This window comes from Festucalex cinctus, chromosome 1 (assembly GCF_051991245.1).
Source record: "Festucalex cinctus isolate MCC-2025b chromosome 1, RoL_Fcin_1.0, whole genome shotgun sequence".
Classification (NCBI taxonomy): domain Eukaryota; kingdom Metazoa; phylum Chordata; class Actinopteri; order Syngnathiformes; family Syngnathidae; genus Festucalex; species Festucalex cinctus.
In genome coordinates this window covers 52,906,438-52,922,022 of record NC_135411.1, presented here as the reverse complement: position 1 = coordinate 52,922,022, position 15,585 = coordinate 52,906,438, and the positions used below count along the sequence as shown (strand labels likewise).

The 15,585-nt window shown below is 41.3% G+C and overlaps 1 protein-coding gene across 3 annotated transcripts in view; it reads left to right on the top strand.

Annotated features, from left to right (window-relative positions):
* The window catches only part of LOC144033519 (septin-9-like), a 95,456-nt gene that overhangs the window by 20,640 nt on the left and 59,231 nt on the right, over nucleotides 1-15,585 (top strand). For 2 of the 3 annotated variants that reach the window (XM_077541711.1, XM_077541698.1), the window contains exon 2: nucleotides 10,346-11,089. In XM_077541711.1, coding sequence (XP_077397837.1) covers nucleotides 10,346-11,089 — 744 coding nt within the window. Of the gene's footprint in view, nucleotides 1-9,583; nucleotides 9,847-10,345; nucleotides 11,090-15,585 lie in introns of those variants that run through there. The other variant, XM_077541706.1, reaches the window with a different exon arrangement.

The following is a 15,585-nucleotide window of genomic DNA, read 5'->3' as shown; positions in this document are numbered from 1 at the left end:
AGGGAAGGATAGATAAAGCAAAGTGAGAACCACAGACACCAGCACCAACTGATTCAAGGGGCTGTGGGAGGGAGAGGGTACTTCTGTTGAGTTTCAGTAGATGCTGGTGCGACGGATCTGGCATGCATAAGGACCACCACTAGGGGTGTTAAAAAAATCGATTCGGCGATATATCGCGATACTACATCGCGCGATTCTCGAATCGATTCAATTAAAAAAAAATCGATTTTTTTTTTTTTTTTTTTTTTTTTTTTTTTTTTTTTTTTTTTTTTTTTTTTTTTAAAAGAGCTCAGAATTGTTCATTCGGTATTCGGATTCAACGGATTCAACGTCTTATCATCATTGCCTTTTTTTTGTGTGTGTGTGTGTGAATCGATTTTTAAACTTCCATTTTTAATGGAAAAATATTCAACAAAACGTCTGACTTCGGGTTAGGATTCACACCTTGAGCATGGAAGAATGTTATATGAACGGAACATTAAGCCTTAATATTTTATTTTAATGCTGTTCAAACATGAAACAGATTACAACCTCTATAAGATAAATAAATAATACATTTTCATATAAATCTTACACTCTACAAGCTTACTGATTAGTATTTTCTAAATTTGAATGAAAAAAAATCGCAACAATCGACTTATAAATTCGTATCGGGATTAATCGGTATCGAATCGAATCGTGACCTGTGAATCGTGATACGAATCGAATCGTCAGGTACTAGGCAATTCACACCCCTAACCACCACCAAAGAAAGAAGCCGTCAACCGCGGTCCAGCAAAGCGAGCACCCCCCCCCCCCGAAACCCCCAGGCCGCGGCAGCACCAAGGCCACCCCCAAGCCACCCGAGCGGACACCGGTCGGCGAGCCGACCCAGACACCCGGAACACCCCCGTCCCAGCCCCGGCCCACACCCCCGAGCCCAAGGCCGCAGAACGAGGCCCAGCGGGCCCCCACAGCGCCCCACCGGTCCCCAGCCCCCATCCCCCCACGACCCCCCCGCACCCCACCCAAACCCGCCATCCACCACGACCCAGGCCCCACCACCCCCGACCCCCAAACCCCCGAACACACCCCGACCCCCAGCACCCAACCCCCCACCCACCCATACCTCCACCCCCCCCCAAACAAGCCGCCCCCCCCCCCCCCCCCCGACGGCCGCCACCCCCCCCCGCGAACCCGGCCCCCCGCGAGAACCCCCCCGGAAACCGGCACCGGGCAGCAGCGCAGAGAGGGAAGATGTGCCCACCCCACCCCACCTCCAGCCGCGCGAGATTTGCACAGCGGCGGGAGGGGGGAAGCAGAGGAGGAAGCACCAGGGGAGAAGGCGGAACACCAGAACACCGAGCCCGGTGGGGAGAGGCCCCGGTCGTCACGCCAGAGTACTAGTGACACCTAACCCTGTTACTGAGTCCGCCAGCTCGCCGACTGGCGAGCTCTACCCTTACACCGTGAATGTGGCCCCACCCAGTGTATATACAAGTGTGTGCGTGTGGTGCATTAAAATTGGGAGCAGGTGAGTCGGAGCAGAGGGAAAAAATTTCCCCTACTCCGACACACCCGTATCCCCCCCAAAAAAATGAATATGTATATGTGTGGTGCATTAAAAAAGGGAATAGAGGGACAAAGTGGTGGGGCAGGGACACAGATGGGGGGACCACAGCGCTGCCAGGCACTGCAGTCCATCCCCTCTGATGGCTCCCCGCCCCAACTCACCCCTCCCCTTGGACGTGAGGTGCATTAAAATTGGAGGGGAGTTGAAGGGTGAAGACGGTGTTTCCACCCTTCCCCACCCCACCAAGAAATGTGTTGTGTGCCCTATGTGTATATTTACAAAGTGTATAGTGCAAGCTAGTGAAGTGAGTAAGAGGAGCGACCAGCGGGGCCTCACCCAACCCGGCGGGTGTAGGTGGCACGCCCGCCCCCCAGCACCCCCACCCCCACCCGCCCCCCACCTCATCCACCCGGCACCACAATGGGCGGACACTTGATCCATTTCTTAATACTGCCACCATCACATTGCAGTTAAATAAACCATAATTACTGCACAACAATACAATATAGGGGGAGCAGTCCCGAAACAAACAAACAAAAAATAGCTTGATCAATTTTTCCTTTCACCAATGCCTTTGAATGGGTTTCAGTTATTCACAGTTTTTCGCTATCCTTTGGCCGGACATCCACTGTATAGTTTTAAGTTGTAATGTCACCAATCACCACTAGATGGCAGACATGACTTACTTGTACTTGCACCAAGTCTTATATTGCTCTCTACTTGGGTTACAAAGGGAGTAGGCATGACAATATTTTTTTTGCCAATTCGTAATGACATACAGGACAAACATAGTACCTCATTAATATTTCAGATTTTGAGTGAGTTGATTTTTGTGGTGGGGGAATGCACAAATTCAGTTTTTGCACTTAATGTGGCTTTGTTGTTCAGCAGTTTTGTGCCAACTTCAATTTTTTTTTTTTTCTTAAATGCAAGAAGCACTGGGGGGAAAATAAAATCACAGAATGCTTAAAACCATTTGTTATTGATTAGTGACTCTTTTTTTGTGTGTGAGACTTTTTTATACATGCATTAACACATGTTTTATTTTCTCTCTCTCTCTCTCTCTCTGTCTCTCTCTCTCTCTCTCTCTCTCTCTCTCTCTCTCTCTCTCTCTCTCTCTCTATATATATATATATATATATATATATATATATATATATATATATATATATATATATATTAAGAGCATGTATTTAATTTTGCACATATGTATGTATTTTGCCCTTATTTAAAATGCCATTTTTGTAATTACCGTGGTCAGGAAGTGCGTGCTTCAGTGTGGCCACTCAGTAGCACTAATGAAAAATAGTGGCCCCCTTCATTATTTAAGTTGCCCATCCTTGGTTTATACTGTGTATAGAAAACTAACATTAAGCTTCATGGATAGGGGAAATAATAGTGTTGATGTAATCAAACTGCCATCTGGAAACGGAAGAGTGAAATGAATGTGTTATTGTGCAGGTATGAGAGAAGTCTTTGTTTATTGTTCATATGCAGGGAAGCTTGGACAGTTTCCTTGTTTGTAAGCATAATAAAATTATTTAAACGTGCTGCAGTGAGACAATGACAAAAATGAAAGATTTGGTGAGGCAAAGATGGAAGAAATTCTCATCAGAAGGATATTCTCCACTATTGATCTTCAACATTGCCTTATGGTGAAAGCATGAGGGAGGAGGATGTATTTTCCCAAAAGTGAAGCTGATGATTGCATTCATCTGGCATCTCCGTCCTTATCAGGGTTATGAAGCTGTATTACCACCAGCGAAGACACATTTTCTGTCCATGATGACAATCATGCGGCTGCTGCAGGGAGGCACGAGAGGAGTTACTTATTAGACATACATACATAACATACATTTGGGGATATGAGAAGAAGCTAGCTTAATGCTAACAGATTTGCATTAACAATTGGGGTCCCTACATACAGTCATTACCCATAGGCATCTTTTCTTATGCACGATGTATTTTGCACTTTGTATTTTGTTTGTATGTAACTAACTTTTTTTATGGGGGACTACAGATGGAAACTTAGCATTGTGCCAAATCTGGTGCAGCCATCTTTTTAAAGTTACTGCACACTGTCCATTTAATAAACTAAACTCAAACTTAAACTTGTGAAAAACGACTAATAATACTGCAAAATATTTAGCTACATGTGGAAGTCATCTAAATTTGTGTCTTCATGACTGTACTATACTGTAACCTGGTGGCCACATTGCACACACCAAAGGGGTCGCAATAAATTCACAAATGGTTGAATTCTTCAACATTATTTTGTATTATATTGTTAAATGATTGTTTTAATACTATTGCTATAATTTCCTTATTAATAAGAACATCTTACAAAGCATGTGTTGTTTTTAGGTGGGGGAGGCTAAAATGAAATAAAAGCCTTTTCATACATTTCAGTGGGGAAAGATGATATGAGATACAAGTTTTTAGTGACGGAACAAATTAACCTCACATCTCAAGGCACCACTGTATTAGCATATAATAAGCAACATAAAAATGCATCCTCATTTAGGATGCCAACTATAACCACAAGCACTGTTTCCTTCTCCTCCACAACATCATGTGATCTGGCTTTTTTTTTAAGTCATTCTGTCTAATGTGTTTGTTGACAAACATCACACTTGTCTGTGAGGACCTCCGTATTTGGTGCAGTTTGCGACCACATTCACACAAGTACACAAGTTAGGCAGGCATGAGCACAGGAACAAGTAGCAGGTTTCTTTTGTTCATGTACCCTTCAAGACATAACCATCACCCTAATCCATGCATGCATGATGCAAAGCAGTGTTTAACCTTGCTCTCCAGCTGTGTTTAAACACGCGCACACCCAGCATACAGCTGACAACTGTCTCCACTGCGTCTACAGGGCATTCCGCGTGTTAGGTTTCAGTCATCACACAGCAAACTCACCACAGTTAGCACAACAGCAGGCAAACATGTTATTATATCACAGTCATTGTTAAACACAGTCTGTGAAATAGGCTGTTGTTGTTTACACTGGAAAATACGTTCAGTAAACTGTATGCCATTCACATTTTTTATTTTATAATAAATCATAAAGCATGCATCAAAACCTATTGGAACAAAGTATGTTTGTGAAAGTACGTATGTGTTGCTCCACACTATGGATGCTAACCATTAGATGATATTTCCCGATAAGGGATTTTTTTCCGTTGCAGCAAGTTCAATGTGTGTGGAGGGTCAAACGCCTGGCATGTGTGTGTGTGAACATTTCCCCCCCACTACTATCTAGTTTAGTCCAGTGGCTGCACAACCTCATACACTGTAACTGAGTTCATAATTAACCGGTCACATTCAAACTCATGTTTAAATGGAGTCAGCCTACACCTGCCACCATTTAAAGTGCCTCTCATTTTACCCCAAATGAAGTTCAGATATTTAAGTTGGCTTTTCCTGGCCTGGCTGTTCCTTATTTTGAAACAGGTCATGAATTCATCTTTTTATTTTTATTTTTTTTACATTACATTCCTTGTTTAAAATAGGAGCAGAACAGGCTCTGAATCAGCTAAGGAAGAATGTGACAAACCACAAAATTTGAGCCATAAAATTGACATCACATCATGTGATAAACAAAGAACTGGTTGTGAGGGATGGATTAAACAATATGAGCTGCAGCACCCGCAGGAACTTGTTTTTTTTCTGGTATTCTATCTACAAAAGTCACTTGAGTACTGAAAGTTAGCATATTACCTCAGGCTCTGACATGCCTGTTGACTGATCCGGTGTGGGAATGAAGTAAGCTTTGGATCAGGAAGAAAATACAGTGAAGGAACAATAATGTTTTTTTTTTTTTGTTTTTTTTTTTAAATACTTGTACAGTAGAATCTCCAAAGTTGGACGCCCCATTGGTCCAATTTCTGGAAAGATACGCCTCAGTCTTGCAGTGTGTGAGACTTCGCCCCAGTACTTAAATAACTTCACATGTGTTTTTCCTTTTCTTTGGCTTTCTTCTGGTAATGCCACTGCAAAAGGGTACCAGTGATGGCAAGAGGAAAGGTGTCATGAGAATCATATTTTACTTCATTTAAACTTCACTTTACAGTATTTATCTTCTACATTAAATTTAATAAGTTTGCGAGCAGGGGGAGAAAAAGAAAGGAGCAGCGGCTTCTTAAATTTCAGTGGGTGTGACCAGAGGCGGTGCCACTAACCTGAGGGGGTGGGTCGAGCGCACTTCCGTGCTTTATTGACATCACCGAGTCACGGAAGTTTAATCTGCCCGTTTGAAGCATACATTTCAGAAAGGAGAAGAAAACTAAGAAGTCGCGGACTGATGTTTTTCATACCTGGTTGGATTGTAGACAAGCCGGGAATGCATATTATTGATAGAAAACCCCACTAAAGTGCATTTTCAGACTATATGGGCCCTTTAAAAGATTTTGGTATCCTTTTGTTCCTAAGATATTGCCCTCTCGTTATAACGTTTTAACAGTGTATTATTGCTACTGTTAAGCACCAACATCACCAACCCAAATCAAGTTCATCACTAATTTAAGTTGCTAAAAATAATCTCAAATTAATTACTCTATCATTGTTTATTATAATAGTGAGGATAAGCTGCTGCCAGCCGCTGTGCACATCAAACTCAGCCAACCCACTTGTCCCACTTTGTTCACAAATCGTTAATAATTCACAAAAGCAAACAGGTGTTGTTACGTATTTTAAAGGTGCAAGATCCATGAGTGATACAATAAATATAACGCTGAGCTGACTGAGAAGTGTACCGGTCAGAAATTAATCTACACAACTTAACCTTGTCTTTGACCGCTTCCTTCTCTAAAGCATTAGAGCTATCAAAAACAAACAAAAAAACAAACAAAAAAGGCTCTCTGGAATGCACTGTATACATGCTATTTTCACTTGTCTAAATATCTACAATTTCAAATCTTGAGGTGACATAATGTCACACGTCTCCCACAGAGGGAGGGAAGAGGGAGAGTTTTACGACACTTCTCGGACAGATCTAAATTAATAACATTTACAAATAAATAAATAAATAAATAAATAAATAAATAAATAATAAAAATGTACAATTGCATCGATTTGTGAAAAAAAAATTAATTGACCATATTTGGAAATAAAACAATGGGGCATATTCACTAAGAATGCGCTGCGTACGGTAATATTGCGAAATATTGCACCACAAGTGCACCCGCAGTCTGCGCCCAGTTACCCACCTATTCACTAAGGATATTGCTCTAATCGTATACCGGCGCAAACACGCCCACAAAACTGACAGCTTGGAGCAAATTTGCACCTGATTTACCACACATGGCAATGGATTTGCGCCAACAACATGGTTGTTGTAGTAACAGTTGCGAGAAAGATGACATTATCAGGAAGCGAGGTTGGACCGAGAGTCAGCATTTATAGCGCCATTAAGCAGAGAGGACGACAACGACGTCATTCATTCATAAAGTACAAATTATTGGTGCGATCGTGTTTTAAAAATATATTTTCAGAGGTTGGCGTGGGCCTACAGTATTCATCTGGCACGTAAGAATGATCGTAAAATGCCTCCCCGCCATTGCCGATCATCCCGGGTTACGCTATGTGTCCTAAACTAACACGGAAATATTTCCCCTTCTCTCTTTCTCTCCTCTCTGCATGATCAGCCGCGCATGTTGTGCGGCAAATGGCATGCACTGCCGGAGATCGAGGTGCATCAGGTTAATACATGCTTTCCAAAAACGTTATTTGCATCACGCAAACGCAGTGTGGCTATTTGCGTTAGTGAATTAGACGCTGCATATCAATGAGTCTCATTTGCATTGGGGTGGGCATGTTTTGCGTCAAATGTATGCAAATTACCTCATTTACATACGCGCAAATAACACTGGCGCACTGTGACGTAATCTGTTCAGCAGAGGACTTAGTGACGGATTTCCCCATCTGCGCGTGTTTAGTGAATTAGGCGCTTGCAGATTGCTCCATTTTTGCCGGTTAGCGCGGTGCAAACCTTTAGTGAATAGGCCCCTATGTGTACTCTCAAACAAAATCACAGTGATGGGAGTCCAGCATAACAAAATGTTATGCTAAATCTGCTTTGACAGCAATAAGACAAAGGAAATTATAATTAGTGATTCATGTGAAACAAAGTACTGAGCCAATATAATGAGCATTTTACCAACAACTTTTGGACACAGATAATGCTGCTGATTCACACACAGCATTAATTCACATTGCACCAAGTGAATACTGAGCCAGCTGCTTCTCTGCTGACTCACTCGCCACATCACAGCCACAGAAGCGCTGTGAAAATAGTAAGGATTCCAGCAAGAGCATCTTCTCCCATGCTGGTGCCTAGCCTATCAGAGGGCCAGATGCCTGCGTAGGCTGGGTATTTATTTAAGGCAGAATGAAATTTATTGCTGCAGGGCCTGTAGCGGCTGTGTTGGGCCGTAGAAGAGGCGAGCCAGGTGTCACCCTCACTGATATGAAGCAAACAGTGGTTACAGAGAGCTTTCTTGAAAACTAAGTGGGTTTGTTGTTGTGCTTAGCAGAAAATAGTGACGCTGCTACAGATATATTAAATGCACAGTAGGTTTGTTATTGTGGCTTCAGCAGTTTCCAGTGGTGTAGAAACACACTGCATTATTTATGGCAATTTGTTTGAGAAATTATCATAGACAATTCTGTGCACTAGTAAAATGACTACGGACTCTATGCACAAAGAGCTGTGACGTATTTCCGTGAAAATCTCACAAGGCACCGCCTTTTCCGGTAATGGCCATCACCGTTTGTTTTCCTTCAGAGAACCTCATCCAGTTGTCAGCATTTGGAGTATATTTGTGTCATTGTTTTTTATGAGTGAGGTTGCGTGCATTTTTAAAGGCATCGAAGAAGAGGAGAGACGACAGTACATTGAGCGATCACTGTTGTGTGCCCAGAAAGACAGATTCTAACTCTGCCTTGTTTTTTCTCCTATGCTGACAGTGGGTTGTTAACGTTCGCAGTTCGAGACAGCACCAAACTGTGTTCTCTGCATTTTCTTCCTGCTTATTTTATCCATCCTTCGACCACACATGAGCGCCGTTTGTTAACAGTAGAACCAGAGCTGTATTTTGAATCGTCTCAAGCTTTGATGTGTAACTTGTTACTCTGTTTACCTGTGTAAACAGGTGTGCCTGTATGTATATTATTCCTGTCCTGTCATTTTATTGTATTAAAAAAGATGAAAATATTTATGAATCATTAATTTTGCACCGCTGATGCCGCTGTCGGATTTCCATAGCAACCACTTTTCAGCAACGCTTTAAGAGAAATGTCACCATGTGCTGGCCTATAAAAAAAAATAAAGAGTGGAGGCGTTACATCTGCTTCAAAATATTGATGAGGCAGAGTTCGTCGGATCCTGTCAGCGAAGAGGAGACATGGCAGAAGAGACAACAGGCCAGAAAGTTGTTGTTGGTTGGTTGGTTGATTTATTGAACATATAAAAATACAAACACTTTGCAAAATATAAGATATAAGTTGAAGTTCAAATAAAAATTTTGAAGATTGGCAATAATTCATCAATAATGTCATAATTTACATGTTCAAAAGGAGTAGGAAGAAGTACAGTAACTTAGTCCTATTCCTTATTAATTTTATCATGCTAATGTACTAATAAATTCTGAGTATCTAATAACATATAATTAAAAAAATAAATAAATAAAAACAAAAAAAGAACAATGAAAAATGAACACGTTATGAATGTATGCCAGTTAACTGGCAGGTTCCATCTGAAGATCCTACAGTAAGACAGAAGTGCGCGTGAGCCCTAGCTGTTGTAAGGGCTAATGAAATAAAATTTGAACAGTGTGAGACATACAAATCACTCAGCCACCGTACATTATTCATTTTAGTTTTATAGATCAGTGTGTGTGCTACTAATACAAATACGTGAACAAAGTTGACACGAGTAGCTTTTTCCAAAGTTTGAACGTCATAACTTTATTAAGATAAACAATTTCAATCACGCGAGGTGATGTCTGCGCATGCGCCAAATGGTTAACAGGCTACAGCCTAACAGGTGTTGTTGATGTCCGGCCGGTTGCCCACCTCGAGTGGAAGATATCGAATCGACGTAAATGCGCCCTGAAAAAAAATACGCCTTCGTTTTTTTTTTTATAAGCAAGAGTTCGAACCGGCAGGTTGACACCTAGATTTGTTCGTTAGTTTCTTCTTTTTTTTTTTTTTCGAGTGTGAACGAGTGTTTCAAGGAGTGTTCAATCTTACCAGCGCAATGCTATCGAGCTATATGAAGCGTGTCAAATCAGGTGAGGTTAGCGAATATGTTAACTCGTGCAAAATATTGTGTACGTTAGGTGAACCAGAGAACTGCCGTAGTGGTAAAGAGAAAAAAGCATGCGTTGATAAATGTGGAGGTGCTAATAGTGTAAATGTACATTTTTCACACACACGCTTAAAATGTTTATAGCCTCTTGTTCCTCTCGTTTGTGGTTGTGATGGTTTATAGTTGCATAAGTATCTTCTGTTCTTTTGGATAGAATGAAAAAAGGAATGTGTGCTTATTCAAAAAATGGCACCACAAACTGAAGGATTATCCCCCCTTTTTGTTGGAAGGCCTAAATACAAGCGTTTCCGGCCCTTCCTAACTTATTATTTTTAGGTCGTGTTTGGTTTGCTTCGTTTAGTTTTTTTTTTTTTTTTTTTTTTTTTTTTTTTTTGCATACTTCTGGTAGGATGGGTTCAGGCTGAATAAGGCCAATGTTAGTCTTTTGTTTCCTGCCTAACCAGAAATATTTTGTTTTCCAGCTCTGAAACGGTCATTTGAAGTGGAGGACTCGGATTCATCCACACACCCCTCGCCTCTGTCCCGTCGGACCACCAACCCCCTCCGCTCGTCAGTCTCCTCAACATCCAGCCAGAGGAGTTATGACCTGAGCTCTCGCAACTCTGACTACTCCGCCAAATCGTCTCCCTCCGACTCTTCTAATCCCCGATCCCCAAAAACCGGCATGAGGCGCATTGATTTATCAGGGGGTCGCAACCCAGACGCGGCTTCTTCTCGCCGCACGGAAATCTCCATTGAGGTCTCCTCCAAGCAGATTGATAACTCGCCAAGTGCCGGCATCACTCGTTTTGGCCTCAAGCGACCTGAGGTGAGCCTGGGCAGTCGGAGCACCCCACCTGACGGCTCCCCCAATCCCATCTCCAGCTCTGCAAGCAGGCGGGCAGAACTTAGCATGGCACGGCCGAACGAGCCACCCGCACCTCCCAGGAGGATGGACGCCCAGCTCTCATCCATGCCCGTCTCTCGGATCCCTGAGCCGCCTCAGAGAAGAGCAGAGCATCCGTCACCCACAATCAGCCCGGTGGAGGTGGCCCGGAGGCCTGAGATTCCGAGCTTCAGACAACCAGATGGTTTGGTGCCAGGCACAGCAGTGGAGAACAACCACCACCTACCATCTCCTGCACCCAGTGCACCTTTGTCCTGCCTGGCTGACAGCAGGGTGGACTGGGTGCCGCCCAGTGTCACAGAAGCTCGACCAACAGACCGTGAGTAAATAAGAAGCACTTTTATGTTCCCCAATACATGAGAACCTTTGAAGTCTAACATTGAGATGATTTCTATTTAGAATAATTTGTTTCAGCATCAAAAGTGGCAATTATAGTTTGACCATTATTAACTGTATAGACCAGGGGTGTCAAACATAAGGCCCGCGGGCCGGATCAGGCCCGCAAAGGGGTTTAATCCGGCCCGCGAGATGATTTTGTAAAGTTAAAAAAATAAATAAATAAATAACATTGTAATGTCGGACTAATTAATCAGCCGGCCACAATCAAAATATATAAAATTTGTAATTTCACAAGCAGTTCTCAGACGAGCAATGCAACGTACGGGGAATTGTCCTGGATGTAATTTTTTTCACACAACTTAAAGTTATGGTTTGTTTAATTGTTATTATTATTATTTTAAATCATAGACCAACATAAATGTGTTAAATACGACACAAATTCAATTACTGTTAACACAAATCGATATGACAAGGATTAGCGTCCTTATAACGTCATTAAATACGCCAGGCAATGCATTCTGGGAATGCATACAATATATATGCAAAACAGGTCGATTTAACACGTCCGGAACGTATACCGGGAAAGTGTTGCCGCGTCCCATTAGCATTTGTGTTATTCTTCGGAACAACATAATTACACTTGAGTTCTGTAATTTAGGGCTGGTCCACGAAAATCTGCGTATAAATGACGGTAATCGTATATAAGTTATATACCGTTATTTTACCGATGTGGCCCACTTGGTAATATATTTTCTTCCATGCGGCCCCTGAGCTAATATGAGTTTGACACCCCTGGTATAGACAATATTTTAACATTGGCGTCAGGCGGAAATTCGGAATCGTCACGTCTCCAAAACCATGAGTTTTCAGGTCACCAGAGAGGGAGAGTGCTTCATTTAGTGCTCCTTATCAAACACCTCATACAGACAGGCTCAAATGCCAAAAGAAATCTAGATACAGAATATCCAGATCAAAGGCCTTAGAACACCAAGCGTTGGTCAGTTAATCAAGCCAACAAACTGGTTTGGTGGGAACAATTGGAGCATGGATTTACTCAAAATTGGAGATTCTATTAATTTATTCTTCATTTAACTAAGCAATGTAGTGTCACACTTTTCATTTTGTATTGATGGAGAATTTTTATTATTTTTTATTTTTTTATTATTTTATGTGCCGATTAAAGAAAGGAGGCCTCAAATGAGCTCAAATGTCGGTCACGGGTTATGACGACAATCGCAGGTCTTATTCCACAAGAATTAAGAAGATAAATATACAAGCCAAAGATCCCTGCACTTTTAGAATGAGTGGAGGAGGTGAGGATTGACAATAAGGATTTGTAGGTATATCTGTGTTAATTTACATGAATTGAAGTGATTGCAGTTTAAACTCTTACTTTTTCATTGTTATTCTCTTATAGGATTGATGTAAACCTGTAAAGTGGTTAATTCTGGTTTTATAGTGTAAAGCGAAATTCTCAATCTGTAGTACTAATATCACGAGTGATATGTGGCTTCATTCTAGTGTATGTGGCAGAATCTCTGAATCAAATGTTCAAACTGTGAATGTTAGTGACTTTCAGTTTGTTTGTTTTTTAAAGCAGTCCAGTGCATTTAAGTACAGTTAAGTTGTCTTTAACTTTCAAGTATGATACATTTGTATTTAATTTTTCAGAAATACATTTTAATTCAATTTACGGTAAGTAGTTTTTCTTTTTCTGTAAGCACAGTGCTAATATTCAAGACAGTGTCTTACAAAAACGAATTGTTACATTGATATTACATTGAAAATGATCATTTTTAATAAACACTTGGGCCTATACAACACTACTATAGTTTAATTGTTGCTGGAGAGCATGTTTGAGGTGTCAAAAGTTTGAGTACCACTAGTCTACAATCCACACCCCTTGTACTGTAGTTAAAAATAGCTATTGTGGTGACCACCTGTCTTTTAGCACCACCATCTGGACAAAGTGTGCTAGTTTATGCTGGTGTCTCAGCTTGCCAGCATGTATTTCTCCTTCACACCTAATTCCTCTTAATTCTTTGGCTGGGGTGTCGCGCATTGCAGTCTAATGTATGCACCATGTTTGGGTTAAACAAAAGAGATTTTACTTCTATTTGTGCCGTTTCACTTGACTTTCTCCATTTGACTGACTCATCTTTGTGCAGCTGTAGCTCACTTGTTGTGTTGCAATCAGGCACAGGCAGCCAGGAGGTGATGCATTCCAAATCTGGAAGCCATAAAACATTCTTAACGCCTCTGGTTTACACTCATATGCAGTGTTTCTGATCCTCTATTAAGCACATACAAAACAGAGATGGCCTGGCCAATAAATAGACTCGCTAAATATGTGGAACATCATGTCCGTGTGGGTGAAATCAGAGGGAAAATAAGATATTGTAGATTCCAGCTCGTATTGCTTCCTGCTTGGTATTGCATGTGCAGGGAAAAAAAGCAGTTAGTCATAAAAGGGAATAGGAAAATAAACTTAGAAAAGCACAGGAGAAAGCATGTGTGAGTAGAAAATCAAATGGAGCCCAGTCAAACCTCCAGACCAGTCACTTTGACAAAAAATAACATCCACACCACACAATAACAAGTACACATGACTCACTTAAGTTACTCTTTAGCATTTATGAAAGGAAATGTCTGCTATTTTGTGTCGACTATTGTCCAAGTTGGAATTGCTTTGAAAAGAAATGCTTTAGTGCGTCCACCTTTTCAACTGTCGCCAATGTGCCATGCATTCACCGGCCAACTCATTAGGTGCTCCTGAACAATACAAATGCACTGAAATTTAGAGTATCAAAGATCACACAAACACGGTAATAGTTTTTTTGTACAGTGTACACCCTCCCTGACAGAGCATGAAAGATTGATTCTCACTGACATAATGTACGTTTTTCATTCATATTGTGAAGTTTTAGATGGATCATGTTCAAATTGTATATTTTGTATAATCGTAGAGATTTCAATGAAATACAAGACACTAATGACCAGTGCTGCCTGGTCTTTTGTGGTAAATTATTAGCAGCTGCATGCATTGTTTTCCCTACATTGCTTCAAAAGGAAGTGATCTAATTTACTGATTTTGTACATGTTGGTCCACTATTTTGTTTGCACCTTGTCTTGTGTGGTTCTGATTTGTCTTATAAGATTGTATTTAAAGATGTTAAAACATGATGGCCTACAGTGGATATTAGGGGTGTTAAAAAAAATCGATTCGGCAATATATCGCGATACTACAGCACGCGATTCTTGAATCGATTCAATAGGCAGTTGAATCGATTTTTTTAACATCCATTTTTGATGGAAAAATATTCAACAAAACGTCTAACTTTCACACCTTAAGCATGGAAGAATGTTATATTAATGGAACATTAAGCCTTAATATTTTATTTCAATGCTGTTCTAACATGAAAAAGGTTACAACCTGTTTGTTAAATACAGTGGCTCACAGTTATAAAACTGAAGTTTCAGATTAATAAATGATAAATTTTCATACAAATCTTACATTGTACATGTACAAGTTTACTGAATGGTATTTTCTAAATTTGAGTAAAAAAATCGCAACAATCGATTTGTAAATTCATATTGGGATTTATCGGTATCGAATCGAATCGCGACCTATGAATCGTGATACGGATCGAATCGTCAGGTACTAGGCAATTCACACCCCTAGTGGATATAAAGTCTAAGCACCCCTTTTTCAAATGCAATTTTTGTCATGTAAAAAAAAAAAAAAATATATCAATATAAATCATTTCAAAGCGTTTTCTTTTCTAACATTGTGTCCAATAACCTGCACAACCCAATGAGGAGGTTGGGGAGAAATAGTTTGTAAAAAGGAAGTAAAAAATAAACTAAGATAATGGGCTGTGCACTCCTTATAACTGGCCGATTTGGCTGAATTGTTGAGATTGTTGTCACATGTGGAAAAAAAAGCCAGTACATCCCAGGAATTCTTGAAGCTCCTTTCTGTCAGTCTCTTGGCAGCCTCCCTAATGCTGCGTTCTCACCAAAAGCGAGGGACGGCGATTCGGCGGCGCGTTTGCATTGTAGTCAATGGAGTTCGCGCACAACGGAACGAAAGTGCGTGGGGCGGCGCGGAGGACGCGTTTCGCGCGTTGAGACGCGTTTCGCGCGTTGGGACGCGGTACGCAGCAGCGAAAATCCGCACATTCGCATATTCGTCGAAGTTAAAAAAATTGAACTTTTTTCTCGTTTCGCCTCACGGTAGCCAATCGGCTTCGAGTACGGGCCACGTCACACACAGCGTCCTTTCTATTGTCACCCCGAGCGCAACAACACGGCCAGCCGTGACAGAATGATGATCAAGAAACTGCTGGTAAGTCTGTTTACTTGCTTTTGAACTGTACCGAGTTAGCAGCAGTGCTTATTATTAACGCCAAAGCTATTTTTAGCTCAAATGCCGGCCGCCCGATTGCCACTAAAAAAAGCGAAAGTGCTATCATG